This window comes from Labrus mixtus, chromosome 12, assembly GCF_963584025.1.
Source record: "Labrus mixtus chromosome 12, fLabMix1.1, whole genome shotgun sequence".
NCBI classification, from domain to species: domain Eukaryota; kingdom Metazoa; phylum Chordata; class Actinopteri; order Labriformes; family Labridae; genus Labrus; species Labrus mixtus.
Window position 1 is genome coordinate 10,664,675 of NC_083623.1, and position 15,748 is coordinate 10,680,422.

The following is a 15,748-nucleotide window of genomic DNA, read 5'->3' on the forward strand; positions in this document are numbered from 1 at the left end:
AGTCGAGGACGGAGGAGGACCAACCCCAGGGGAGGATCGGACGGGACCACGCCTAGTCGAGGACGGAGGAGGACCAACCCCAGGGGAGGATCGGACGGGACGGGACCACGCCTAGTCGAGGACGGAGGAGGACCAACCCCAGGGGAGGATCGGACGGGACCACGCCTAGTCGAGGACGGAGGAGGACGGAGGAGGACCAATCCCAGGGGAGGATCGGACGGGACCACGCCTAGTCGAGGACGGAGGAGGACCAACCCCAGGGGAGGATCGGACGGGACCACGCCTAGTCGAGGACGGAGGAGGACCAACCCCAGGGGAGGATCGGACGGGACGGGACCACGCCTAGTCGAGGACGGAGGAGGACCAACCCCAGGGGAGGATCGGACGGGACCACGCCTAGTCGAGGACGGAGGAGGACCAACCCCAGGGGAGAATCGGACAGGTCCACTCCCAGGGGGGATCCGAACCAACCGCCACTACCTGAGGACCTAACACCACAGTCATCCACAGTGGAGGCTGGAAGAGGAGCAGCGCGTCCCGGGTCAAGGAGCTGCAGGAGGTGTCCAAGCCCACAGGAGGATGGGCTTTATCCCCAGAGAGCCTGGTTCCTCCCAAGGTTCCTTCCTCTTCAACCAGAGGGAGTCTTTCCTTGCCACAGTTGCCAAAAATACCAAATCATAGAAATCAGGACAATCAACAAATTTAAGATACACTAGAACTGTATCCCAAATTTCAAAAACTGTTTTAAGCTTCTATAATAATTTGATCACTTCCGGCTTGCTCTCTGGGGAACATTTTTACATTTAAATTGTTAATAAATGTTTTGAATTAAAATTATTAAATGCACGGTGGTGCAGTGGCTAGCACTGTTGCCTCACAGTAAGAGCGTTTCCTTTCTGTGGTGAGTTTACATGTTCTCCCCGTGCATGCGTGGGTTCTCTCTGGGTGCTCCAGCTGTCTCCCACAGTCCAAAAACATGCTCATTAGGTTAATTGGAGTCTCTAAATTGCCCATGGATGTGAATATGATAAGATGGTAATAAATATTCAATAATTTGGCAAATAAATACATTTCAATTTGGAATTAAAAAAACAATACAAAAAACATTGTACTGTAATTTGAGTTTTATTGAATCTTGTATTGACTCCCTTTTTGCGTGTTTTTCTGGATTAACTTGTATTTTTTATTTCATTCAGATACTGAGAAGTGGCGCTCGACAGCTGTTGTTGATGGGCGAAGAAGAAGATTGTGAAATGCAATGAACTTTGAAACAATCATTTAATAAAACATGTTCACCATTGACCAGAATGAATGGTATTTTATCAACATTTTGCTGCAGTGTTCAGAGTTGCAACTATTGTTTGCAAGTTTATATTTAAAAATGTGTTCACAAGTCTTGTTTGATGTGTTTTTTATCAAATGCAAAAATAAGGTTTTCAATGTGGATTGAGATCAGCTCAGAGTAAAAACAGCTTCAGGCTGTTTCATAGATGTTCACAAAACCAAATTATTAATAGGGTCATTTAAGCCCTGATGTGAAGCGGATTCTAGGTTTACAGTAGGGCATCCTAAAAACTGGGTAAGGCTTTTTCTTCATCTTTGTTTTTTTTATGAAACCAGCAACAATTCCTCAATGTATACCAATATAAAAAAAACGTTTTTGTGAATGTAAATCACTCTAATATCTACGAGTTTGAAGCCTGAGGTGCTGTTGATACCTTAAACACTTACAAAGCAGATTGTGATGCAATACACCAATGACACATGACAGGTATCCTGTGTCACCTCTGACCCCATGAACCTAACTTCACCATTTAGAGTGGAAGTAACCAATATCAACTTTACAATGCAAAAAAAAAACTACCACTACTTCTACTTTGCATTAAGCTCCTTCCACCAAATGACACAACATAAGTTGATCCAAAGCTATTTAGTGTTTCATCAAGACAAAAAGCAATAAAGGGTTAATAGCTAGCGAAAGCATGTGCAGCATTTAAATTGTCAAAGATTTACATAATGAACATCAGTGACTCCTTAAGGTGTGAGTAGGACTAATAAAATGAGACTGAACTCCCGCAGAGTGGTGGGAATGTGGATAGGCCGGGGTTCCACATGCATGATCCATCAAACCCCTAAAAGCAAGGGGATGAGTCTTTGAAAATGGACACTGTATGCCCTTGTGGGCCCCAAAGACAGAGATCAGAAAGTGGAGGTCATAGGTTGGTTAAGGCTTCACTAAGATGGCACTAACAGGCCTCAACAAACAATAGGCTCAGGTCAAATGGCAAAAGTCTGAGTTAGGAAGTTGGGAGGGCGATCCAGGAGTCACGGAAATCATCAGCATCTGAAATCCAATAAATGGTCCACGACTGGTTCATTCCTTTCTTATTGGACCACACATTCCTAATCGAAAAGCATCCCCGACAATGACTGTGTTTGTAGTGAAACCTGATCTCGTGCGGTAAGTGTCTTAAGAATGTGAACCTGAATGGATGTCTGTCCATTTGGTCGCAGTGCGAAAGGGGCAACCGGACACTCCACAGCTGGAGCCGACACACTGGAATTACCAACCAGGATGTAGTGAGGTAGAAATCTCTGGGAACCAGTGAGTGTAACTGGATAACTCAGACATCTCAAAAGGTTAGACCGTTCCCACTGTCTCTGGAGACATGTGAATTCACTGATAGATACTGATGAGAGAACTGTAACACCATCAATCTGGAAGTTCTGAATCTATTTAAAATCTAACAAGAGAAAAATCTTGATTTTTACATACATTTTTTTTTTTACTCCTAAATATGAATATATGTATTCACTTCAATTAGGTGTCAGTTTCCCCTCTCATCATGCTTCATCTCTTAACTTCCTTTTATAACCCTCCGACATCATCCAACTTTTGTCCTGCCGTCAACTTTGTCTTCTGCCAATTAACTTCTGCTCATGTTAACCCCCCCCCCCCCCCCCCCCTCCCCATGAGGAGTCATGAAGTACTGACGCACGCTGTCAGTCAAATTACCAGGGAAATCTGCTGAGAGCAATGCATTCTCTTAGGATTTATTTTTTGAGTGTTTTGTGCCTTTATTGGAGGGACAGGACAGTGGATAGAGCTGGAAATCGGGGAAAGAGAGATTGGAGAATGACATGCTGGAAAGGAGCCACAGGCCGGATTTGAACCCGGGCCACCCACTAAGAGGACTACATGTGGCCCGCAAACTGACTCGGCCACCAGCGCCCTAGAGCGATGCATTTGAATTGTGTCACACAAGTCAGAACATTATAATGCAATGGCTATATTTTTCTCACCCTTCATTCAAATTTAGTATTTGATAGTTCAAATATTCTGAGAGTTGAAGTTAAAGAAATAAATTACTTCTCCTCTTATTCTAGTGACACTTTCTTTTTGAAAGTAACCACAGGGTGAAATGTCACTAATAAGTGGTGAATATGTAAGTGTCTTTGTGTCAGATGCTGCAGGACAGTGACCCCCCCTAGTCTGCATGATGCCCCCCTCCCCCCCCCTTTTTTTTTTTGTTCCCAGAGGGCTCTTTTGAGCAGCTCTGTCACGATGAAAGCTTTCCTCTGCGATGACGAGAGAGTCCACTGACAGACAGACTGTTAGCTGAACCTTTGATTCTCTGACTGGGTGATTAGCTGAGCGGGGGTCCCTGTCAGACGGGCGGGGGCCACAGAGGTTTAACAGACAGAGACAAAATGATGGAGACACACACTTATTCTTTATACAATGGTTCTCACATGTACACACACACACACACACACACAGCATGTCTATACACTTTAAAAAGCATTCCTCAGGGTCTGACTTTCCCCGACTCTTATTAGCTAACAGACAAGCAATCTTCTGTCTCTCGTCTCTTCTCTGTCCCACACGCACATGCACGAACAAATGGGCATGAATAGCCCCTGAAAATTATAACCTTTACCCTCAACCAACCCCATCTGCTTGCCGCCTTCAGCCCGACAAGGACAGGCCTGTGGTTCAGAAGAGAAGGTGTAGAGTCAGGAGATGCAGGGACCGAGGGAAAAGGAGGGGTTTCCATTGAGAACGCACATATTTAATCTCCTAATGTCTCATCAGAGACTTCAGTCACACATCAGGAACCATAAATAAAAAAAGACGAAAGTGTCAAATGACCAGGGGTGATTATAGCCTAAATAAAATCGTCGGTTTGAATGATTATAATGACGTGGATCTGTCAGTAAAGTTTGATATTTAGTGAAATAAATTGCGGAAGAGACATCAGTATGTATCTGCAGGCTTCAATTCACCACTTCGCCGTCTGTGTCGCCAATTTCCCATGCCTCCAAAATGTACGTACGCCTGGGTCAGAGTTTGCTTACCGGTGCGCACATTTTACCGTCAGGTTTGTTTCTATAGATCACAAACTTTGCGTGGGAAAAGGCGTACGCCAGTTTCAGACCCCGTTTTGTGCGTACGCAACGGTTATAAATGAGACCCCTGGCTTCTTAAAGTTACAGAGACTGACGATAAGTGCAGACACTCTCACCCTCTTAAAAAAAAACAAAAAAAAAAAACAGTGGTTCTTGGTTGAGGAACGTCTCTGTCCTGCATGCATGTGAAATGTGTGTCGATACGCTGCCCGGTACCTGCAGCATCGTGTTGTTTCTCAGCTCCGTTTGTCACGTCAGTCATCAGTCTTACATCTAACTTTCTGCTTGCATGAAACCAGCATCAGCCTCACATTGTGTCGTCACCACCACAAAACTATTTCAACATGATACAACTTCACACACATAACATGATACAGTATCATTTATTGGTATCTCTTGTTTGTTGTGTTGTGATCGTTGAGTTTCATGTGTCACAGAGCCCGTATTTTAATACGTAGCTCGAGTGTAAAGTGAGTGCAGTATTATGCTGGTATGAGAGTTAAATAAATTCCAAGGCAGCACCTTTAAACATGTATAAATACACATCCATGGGAAGCTTTCCCAGAAAATCCCAGAACAGTCCTCCATGTACCGTAATCCACCCACGCACACTTTTCCTGGAACTCCCAAGACAATGGGTTGACAAAACTTCTCAAAAGCTACTCATCTCCTCTTTGACTCTGACTCACCTGTGCCGAGTATCATTTCATAGGGAGGCTAAAGTTATTGTTACGGGATTAAAGTGTCTTTGTGAGAAAAGTGACTTTCAGATGCTGTGTTGGGGTATAAGAACCTGCACACGGCAAGAGCCTTTTGTGATTGCCATAAATTAATTTGAGAACGCCGTCTCCCACATAGACATTTACTAGAAATGGACAATCACTACAGCCGGATTTATTTTAAAATGTGCTTGAATGTCAATCAAAACACACATGAACAACCCTTACACATATGCACCTGAAATTTTGTTTTTGTTTTTGTCAGATGCATATGGCATCAAAACAGTCAACTGTATGCAAACATGTTTTTACTGACTGCATGAGATTACATATATTAAAACATCACATCTTAATTATTATCACTAGTGAACCTTTGTTTTAAACCTTGTATAATCTGCTAATCTGAAAACACATACCGGGTTAGTTAAGGTACAAACAAATGATCAAATGTTGTTTAAGAGTAGTTAGCACCAAGTATTTAATTATTTAAATCTGTTGACCACTGCTGAAGCTGGACTACAGTTTCTCTTTCAGGACAGGTTTCATCCCTCAGAGTTGTATATGCGATCTACTCTGCAAAGCTCAAAACATCCTGCTGCTTATCTGCACTCGTTGCATCAAAGTCTTCAGAAAAACAGATACAGTTACAGAGAGGCAGCTCGCACCCTAACAACTGGAACAGGCCTCCAAAAGCTGAGCGTTAAATTTGAACTGCAGCTGTGCATGCGAAGCTTTTAAAAGCTACCGTGATCATATGAGACCCTAACCGGCATGTGCTCTCAGTTTGATCCATCTTGCAGCGCGCCTCGTCTGAAGAACACTCAAAAGTGAAAGCTCAGTGGCTATCTGGAATATGTAAAAAAAAAAAAAAAAAAAATGAAAAGAAAAAGAAGCAGCCTGGGACCCTGCATGCCAAGCTGGGGAGGCTATTTAGATGTCAAGAGGTGTGTGTGATGGTAATGGGGCAGATGAGAGAGGAGGGCTGAAGCAGGCCCCCCTTTGCTTTGAGGATTCTCCATCACCAGCGAGACCTGTCCGACTTCACTACTCCAACCCCACCCCAAAACCAAGGAACACAGAAGATCAAAGAGGGATGGCTTTTGTGTTTGCATGTCTATGCGCTTGTTGTTGTCTCTTAGTGGCTCTGGATTCACAAGCATTCACAAAGCTGCTCTCTCCTTGGAGGTAAATAGGCTGCAAACTCAAAGCTACAGAGGGTTTGTATTAGCATTAACTGATATATGTATTGGTTGTTTCAACAATATTTTCATTTTTAAAAAAGGACAGAAAATACATGTAAAGAAAGGTAATGTAGAAAAGGGATTTTTTTCCCAGTTCAAAACTTCAGTATGTCTGTTGCAGTATTCGATATTTGAGAATTTTCTCAATATTGCTAATGCTTTTAGTTCCGAAGACACCCACATCATTTGGGCTCTAGATTGTAAGCTGATCACCAGTAGGTGTTTATTTTTAACAGAGGAAAATGCTAGTTCCATTTGGCAGGTGGCTGGTGTATCAATTGCAAATCTAGTCCTAGAAATACGGAATGTAAAAATAGTTTGAAGGAAAAATGGAAATAAATAATTTACAATATCTGTCTCTGCACATGTTATGTCTTTCTAGCTGACAGAACACACTGTGCACCTCAGCTGGTGCAGCCAGCTGTGTGAGTTCAGACCTCAGGAAGCGCTGATGTTGCCAGGGCCGTGCGGTTTTTACGAGACTACTCTAACCTCCCTCGCTGGCACATTAATAGAGACATAAAATCAAAACAGGTACAAAACAAACTGGCACGTAATGCTACTGCCAAGCCCAAGATTATTCAAGCCTGCAGAGCCATAAATACACTGACACAAGTGCATGCAGACGTGCGTGGCAACACACCACCTCCAACAGGAGGGCAAACAAGAGAGGGAAAGCATTTAAAAAATAATTAACAGTGCGTGTCTGAGCTGTCACTCGAGACACCCTCACTTCCTGCTCGTGGTGACATGGGAGCCACATGAAAGGCGGGGCTGACAGGGGAAATCCCACCATGCCACCGCTAAACACTGTGGAACAGCCTGAGGATGTGTTTGTGGGTGGTTTAAGTGTGTATATGCATGTGTGTGTGTGTGTGTGGAAGAGGCAGAAAATTATGATAATAGGCAAGCAGGAACAACAAGGCGCTTGTGTACAGTAGATTAAATGCACACAAAAGTTCACATGTGATTTGACAGTAACAAAACTGCTCCTTTGCACTAATCTGGCTTTTGTACAGCTGTAACAGTAGAATCCACTTTCCATCAATACAGGGAGAACTCAGCTACTGTATTTAATCCTGAGTGTGTAACCAGATATCTGACCAGCCCTGCCTTACACACTACACCTTACCAGTTGCACATTCCTGGTCCACCTGCAGTGCAAGAACGGGCTTCAAAGTAGCTCTGCCTGAATGCTATAGAACACAATAACACACACAAACACATACTCAGTCACACAATGCCATTCTTTATATGCATCTCTGATTACCCGATGACTGACGCCTTGTGTCAGCCTTCTGACCCCATCCTGTCACCTCTTTCACGAGGACGGTGACACACTCAAACACCCATAGTGCATTGCTCCTTGAAGACTTTATGTAAGTTTTTTGCAAGCAAATTCACACAAGTTAACATAAAGTTGCTAGAGTGTCTAATTTATTCTGGACTTTATAATAAAAGGAAATTCTTGATAAAATGACACAAATTGGATTCCCCCCCCCCCCCCCAAAAAAAAGCCACGACAGTAGTTGTGTTGGATCCAGGTTTTAAGTTATTAACAATCCCCTAAACAAGGCTGAGGGTACATCTGGAGACCCCCTCCACTCATACAAGCAGACATATGCACACACAAACACACACATACTTGAAGGGGAACTCAATACTGTCCCTTTTCTCAGGCCAAACTCTTTGCCTCGGATGACAGCGACACCCGATCTACATTCCACCCCAATTCCCCAAGCAATGTGTGTGTGCAGGTTTGGGTGTGTCGATCTGGTTATATACATCTCCACATACTTTTCTGACAAGACAAAGAAATGTTAAATTGTGAAATATTGAAGTTTAATCATGGACCCGCAATCATAAGAAGCTATAGAGGAATCTTCCAAACCACAACAGTGTCTTAAGGCAACGTCACTCAAGACAATTCAGGAAGTATATACAACAGGAATAATTATGAACCTGGCAGCATTTGTACTTCTGTTTGTGGTTCAGGGGTGTTCAAGTGCTGGCGTGTAAAACCTCATAATGATGAAAATTGATGCCTGGTGTTTTATTAAGGCAATTCTTGACAAACAGAAGAAATACAAGCCCATAGGTAGGCCTACTGCTGCTCACTCCCTAGTCATTAATATGTATAAGAACATTAGCAGGACAAGGAGACTCAGTTTAACATCATGTAAACACAGACAGGCTTGATTTGTGTCTTAATGTAAGAAAGCTCTTGTCCTCTGTTAATCTCACACTGACCTCAAAACTGAAGCTTTGAAAATAGCTAATGATAATGTAAACTAATATTTAAGGTTAAAAAGACTGTTACCATTCTAAGACCACTACAAAACACCACCATGGGTCACTTACTGTTCTGTTTGTATATAACATCCTGATTAGGTTCAATTCAAAGCTACTATTCTTTATTAAGCTAGCTTTGAACTGTTAGCTTACTTCTAGATAGAAAAAGACCATTGAAACTTACATAATTTAAGACGCTGACCTTAAATTATCATGAATGAATTTGTCATGGGAAACATTTGTATTGGCATAAAATCAAAAGTAATTGTAAAGATACATCGTTGTCATATAGGCTAGCTGCTTAAAAACATGTGGGGGCTACATATCAAACTTTACCGCCAAACCTTTGTTTATTAAGGATTTATTTTATTTTATTTATACATGGAGATTTGATATGCAATTTAGTCTGATGAGAAGGTTTAATATGTGTGTTTTAATTCATTAACTGTCAGGTCAGTTAAGTTAACTACTTGTTGTATTTCTTTTCATTTAAGGTCTTGATGGCTCTGTTAGCATGCTAATGTTAATCAGAATCAGCTTTATTGGCCAGGTATGCTTAAATACACAAGGAATTTTACTTCGGTAAACTGTGCTCTCTTTGTACAACGGTATAATATTAAATATGAACAATAAGCACAAAAAATAAACAAATGAGCAAAGACTAATATGTACAAGGCTAATCCTGTTATAGTTAGCCATTTGGAACTTACTAAACACCCAAGATCAAATGTATAAACATTTAGTGACCATAAACCTCAACAGAAGAGCAATAGCTGTAAAGTGAAACCCATTTTAATTGAATTATTCTTAAATATCTACTCGGTAAACACGGACAGTATAGCTAGCTTAAGCGTGCTACTTCATCCACTTTCGCTCTGTGTGACGGTGAAAAAAAAAGTTGCCTTACCTACTGATGGCGCCCTCCTGTGGTAGAGGGGACACTCCAGGGTGCCTTTTTGTGTTCGACCAAACATGGCGGAATAAACAGCAATCTGCATCCCCCGTTTGCAGCTCAGCCTCATCCTCTCCTCCTCGCAGACCACCTTACTCTTGTACTCGTCTGGCAAGAGGGAAAAAGAGAGGACACGGCCATGTTTCAAACAAGGAAAGATCAGTTTCTTACCAAAATAAAAATAACTAAAAATAGGTTAAAAACAAATATGTAGTGTGATTTGTGGCACATAGCTCTGCTAACCTGTAAATTAAGTAAATAAAGCAACTTTGGATAAAGGCGTACTTATATTACAGATGTGGATTCAAATGTAACTCTGTGTGATTTGATCAATCAACACTTTTCACAAAAACCTGAAGGCTATTAGTCATTTGATTAAGTGATTAAATAAGTAAAAGCTTTTTAGAAAGTACCTCAAACCAGTGCTACATAGTTCTATAAAGTGCAGATCTTGTCTTTTTCCTGGTTTCAGGTCATAAGTTCACTACTGATGATTTTCTCTTCAATCCTTACACTATCAGATGAAAGTTTATCCTTGATTTTCCCATTTGCTTATTATGATCAAACATCTGCAGTGCAACTTTAAGCAAGCACAGAAACCAGAGGCCTAACAAAAGGCTGCAGTGGGTGTAAACAGGCAGAAGGAGAGGTGGAGTTGCTCGGCGGACATGTAGAGCCATGCAGAGGCATTCCTCACACACATCCAGCCACAGTGACCTGTGACAGCCAGAGCAGCTCCACTGGCCAGCAAATAAAAACACAACAGCAGCCGCTCCTGCGTCGATGTGGGGAGTGGAACAGGAATGCAGAGAGAAGAGAGTGGACTACTTTGTGATATCCCCTTGGTGATGGACTAACTCTTGTTTTCTCTCCCACCCTCCTTTTCTCCTTCACTTCCTCTATCCTCAATCCACCTCTCCTTTCAGAGGCAGTGACACCTGCCCGTTGCACCTCACTAACACCCCATGCAGCCTTTTTCTCCTCCCCTGAGAAGTCATTGGTTAAGTGACAGTGAACAAAGAACTGTTGATTGGCCCCGGGGTACGGTGGAGAAGAAAAGGTGGGGAGGGCAGCGGGATCAGTGGATTAATGCCCACTCCTGGTCACTCTGCTGTGAACCGCTGCACAGCTCAGTGCGGCTTGGCTCAGCACAGCACTGAGCCGTGAACAGAGACTACAATCTGGGTGGGATTATTGCTCTGTTGTGGCTCCCCTCTGGAGTGATACTCTTAGCTTCCTGATTCATGCAGAGAGAGAAGAAGAGGGATAAAGACAGAGGCACGCAAGAGTTTTCCTTTTCATTTATATGGAGCAGGAACAAGGTTAGAAGCAGGGAGACTCACATAATCACCCATTCACCGTAGTTATATGACTGGAGGAGTTTCTTAAATGAGAAGTAAATTGAAATACTCTTGCCAATTTGGCTGGCAATTTATTTTTGTTTTTCTTATTGTCGACCAATCCCATAACTTCATGATGTAACTTTTCTGTCCCATGTAACAAAGAGCCACGTTGTTGCACAAGGTGAAAATGTTTCTTCTTCATCACAAACATGGGTACCATACTTTTGAGATCATTTCCACATGCGCCATCCTAGAGAGTAAAATACATTCTGGCACACACGTTTTTTTTATTACTGCACAGCTGAAATTAGTACCTCAAATTATTATTTTGTGCATCCTCTATAGCAACCAATAAGATAAAAGTGCCACATACGCAATCAGATGTTTTTTGAAAGGCAGGATTAATACTTTTGGTCTTGTGTTGGAATTTCTTGATAATTACAACATCTATATTAACATGAACTTCTCCCTTGAATGACCTAAATGTACCTTAATGCAATACAGACTCAAATGAGAAAATAAACATGCAGAGAACAAATAACCGCTGTGGTGTAGATGCATTCAATTTCAACATTAAAATCAGACTTAATAAATTCAACATCCCTCATATCTTTATTGCAATGCTTTTGTTTATACTGTAGTTGTTTTATCCTCTAAACATAACCAAAAATTATCAATTTTAGTTAAAAGGAAAAATCCTCCAGCATGATGTAAGTCTATACATGCTTTTTTCAGTGCACTCAACAGTTGTGTTTAGGTTTAAACTACACTTTAAACCTAAACACTGCTGCCAAGGACCCTACAAAGGCACACTGACCTAGCTCTGTATTAATCACCAGACACACTAAACTTTGGGTAAATCAGTTAAAGATTTGCTGTTTTAATAAATATGAGCATTGTGAGAAAGAAAAAAAGTTCCAGAACTGACAGAGACAGAAATGTGTGTGAGGATTTGAGGAGGTTGAGGGACTTACTAGGTCTGCATTTGTACCAGACAATGAGGTATTTACTTCTGCCGGGACACTGGTCTGTCCCGAACACGCGGCTGTTGACAAGGACTTGACAGCTCCTTCTGTCCTGGCACTCGTCCAGCATTTTCTAAAGAGGGGAAAGAGTGACAGAGAGCGGCAGAAGACCAAAGACAGTTTTAGACGGAGAACAATAAGCGGACGATGGCGAGAGCAGCAGCAGGCAAACCTAAAACCACTTCAAACAGGCTTGTTTATGGCCCTGGGAATACACGAGAGAGGAGCAGGTAAAGAGAAATAAGAGAACTGGAGAAAGAAATCTCTGTAAAGCTCCACTCAGCTCATTTCCTGGCATCCTTTCGCTTCTCTGGTTTCATCTTCTTTAGGTGGCTGCAGCACAGGTGAGCACATTCCTACACAAATTCATTCTCCCGGACTGAAATCCCCACTCGCTAGAGGAATGACTGAGCGGATTCTGCTCAGAGCTTTTTCCAAATTTAACAATAAAGGAGAGATTTTTGTTCCAATATACTGTGAAGTGAAGGAGGAGAATAAAGGGATGTCTGTGTGTTTCCCCCTAATGCAGAATAAATATACATCAAGGTTCTGACTATGATTGATTTTAAAAACAAATGGATGCTTTAAAAGGAGAAGCTTGCTAATCCTAAAGGTTGTTAAACTTTAATTAATTTATCCTGAAAACATAGTGTTAGAGAAACCAAAGTCTGTTTACGCTCATTACATCAGGTCTGTAGACCTCAATTGTTGTCCAGCACCAGTTGGAATTTCTCTTGCTTGCATTGAACACGTCTTCTGTTTTGTATTTAAAGTTAGTGGGACTTTAACCTGTTCAAAGCAATTATTGGAGCACCACATTCAGGAGTGAAAATGCCTTCAACTATTTCTGTTTTTTTACTCCAGGAAAAGAAACATTTGATAAACACTGCTGTCTGGCTGTCTTAGGAAAATAGTAAGACTCTAACACATGAGTACAATGCAATCATGACGGAAAAATAGTCAAACAAGCATGGATGGGATGCTACAAACAGGTTGGTGAAGTCGTTTAGTTATAATGGAAGTGAAGTTAAAATTGAGATTTTTTTACAATAAGATAAAAATACATTAAATACAGCATCATATGCAACAATAATAAATAACTAGGGTTAACTAGGGTCTCTGTATTGCTTGTTATTAAAGAGACATAATGCTCGTAGCATGACTGAAAAGGGACAAACTTACCCAACCAATCAGGCTGCACACACTGGGAAATTTATTAAAAATGCTTTAACGCTTAATGCTGCAAACAGATTTGCGATGTAAGGATTACTTGGATCAATGTAACAATTAGCTATTTAACTAATTAGTTCCTCGACGGAAAATCCACCGGCACTAATTTGTATAATCGAATTTGTATAAGCTTCTCAGATGTAAGTTAACACAGTTTTTCTCTGTTTATGTTGTTGTTAATCTAATGGGCTTTTGAACTGTTGAGCGCACAAAAACAACAAGATCCTGTGCTCAGGAAACAGCACATGGGCTGCACCAGCTCAGTGGAAATTCTATAGGTGTACAATACTGGTTTGGTGTGGGTAAATAAATAAGCTACTAAAATGTGTTATATCACAATCATTTGGGCATAACCTAAATATTTGTTTACACGAAGTAAAGCACATCTTGGTGCTGAAAACGGAAATACCATATAAATGAGGTCTCTATGGGATTATGTGTTGCAAAAGGGCATGCAATGAATTAAATGAATGATGCTGTGTGGCTGCAAATAGAATAAAAAGTTACATATGTGTAATGTAACTTAATCCCTGTGATGCAACAACTTTAATTTAAGCACTGCATAATACACATCTGAGTTATAATTCACAAAACCAAGAAAAATCAAACGCATCTGATGCAACAGGCTGCTGCCATGGAAGTATTTATTTCATTTGTCTAAATATTTATACATGTCAATTTCATTGATTTAATAATAAATGAATAAAGGACATCAGAATAAGAGGTAGTTTTCATAAATAGTTGTTTTACTAATTAGGATACTCTTGAAATAAGTGTCATTCATACTGTAATACTAACAGGCCAAGGGTCACGAACAGGTGGTGCAATGGGATTCCTCAGGGTTGTACTCATGTGGGTGGTGCAGCAGTCAGTCATTCTCTCACTTCAGCACAATGCTCTCTCTGTGTCTGTGCATTCATGGCTGTGCTGGCTATAATGGAAACCGAGGGCGTTCAATGCTAGAAGGCAGACGGGCTAAGAATACACCCAAACAGCCCAATGAATGCTGAACAGGATGTGTTTGTGTGTGTTTGTATTGGTGCTGCAGAGCAGGGGGTTCTGGTCCAGCAGCATCCCAATTTAGGAGAGGATGCAAAGGCAAAGACCCCATGAAATCGCTTTGTGCCAAAGGAACATACGAGCTGGCTTCCTCTTTAGAGAGTGTAATTTGCCGGAAAACATCCTAACAAAGCATTACATAATCTGTGTTCTGCATACAACCCCTGGCCAATTTGAGCATTTTACAAAACTCTTTATCTCTGGAGGGTCTGCAGTCTAAAACTGAGGATGTGTATGTGTTTGGAGAGTGGGTTAACAATGGGAGGAGTGCCAAAACTGAGAGAGATCCAGGTCTGGCAGACATGAGGACACCGGGGATGAATTTAAAAGATATGTAGAGAAGCTTTGGAAAAAAGAAAACAAGTGAACAAAGTTATAATTTTCTGATACAAAACAATGTAGGATTCACCTGTAGTGCAGTGGACACAGAGCAATAACGGTCATCCTCCTGAGCGTTGTAAGATCTTAGGAGGGCCTGGTATGTCTGCGGACACTGTTGCGGGTCCGAGGCTCCCTTCCTTCCATAAAAAGCTGATTGGACGGTGATGGTTGTGCGGGGTGGGCAGCGAACAGATAAGAAGTCTCCGTCACAGGCCTGCTCGGTGTAGTTTCTCAACACTTTGGACAGATAACCTATCAGACAGAAATTGCAGAAGCAGATGTTACCTCAAAAGCTGTGATTATCATTGCATGCACTAAATATGATTGATTTCCTTATATCACATATTGTAGCCTCAAGCTAAATTTGCACAACTTATCCATGTAATTGCAGTATATTCACTGACTAAACACTAAAATAATACAAGCCAACTACTCGTGTTTTGAATTATGTCAGCATTGTTTATATAACCAAATGAAGGATTTTAGTTAGCTAAAGCTTTGAAGTTAGCATCAGCTTAGCTATCCACCAAAGCGGGAGGGATGTGTCAGCTGAAAGACAGATTTTTACATAAAACTGCTAAAGCCAGTATTTACTGTAACTCATCACTTGTCCATTTGTTTTGGAGAGGAAGATGTTAATTCAGCTTCTGGTAAAACAAAACAAAACAAAAAAAAACATTTGACTAATAAAAACTGAAATACTGTTTAGGACTCTGTTCATATCTTGACTGATATATTGTAGCTTCTGCATTTCTTAGTTAAAAATAACATTGCTAAATCCATGTTTTGATACTACACTGATAAAATACCAGTCTACCCAGGTCTTTACAACTGATTATTGAAATGTTTGGCAGCCCTAAAGCTGTAAGCTAAATAACCATTTTATCTATGCTACTATCATATAGCCTGCAGAGCAAGTAGGTAGCATTCTCCAGTCTTGTGATCTGTTGTGTTCAATAATGCAGGGTTTCCATGGACATTTGTTGGTGCTGCATATCGGCAAGCCCTGACAGATCACTGCTTACATCCAAAAGACGCCTCCAGGCCTGAAAATACCACAACAACACGGAGAGGGTAAAGCTTTAGCTCATGTAGC

The 15,748-nt window shown here is 41.3% G+C and overlaps 1 protein-coding gene across 1 annotated transcript in view; it reads right to left on the reverse strand.

Annotated features, from left to right (window-relative positions):
* LOC132984900 (protein eva-1 homolog A) overlaps positions 1-15,748 on the reverse strand; it is a 91,649-nt gene that overhangs the window by 54,173 nt on the left and 21,728 nt on the right. The window contains exons 2-4 of the mRNA XM_061051931.1: positions 14,681-14,904; positions 11,932-12,055; positions 9,570-9,722 (exon numbers count right to left, since the gene is read on the reverse strand). Of these exons, the coding sequence (XP_060907914.1) occupies positions 9,570-9,722; positions 11,932-12,055; positions 14,681-14,904 (501 nt within the window). The remainder of the gene's footprint in view (positions 1-9,569; positions 9,723-11,931; positions 12,056-14,680; positions 14,905-15,748) is intronic.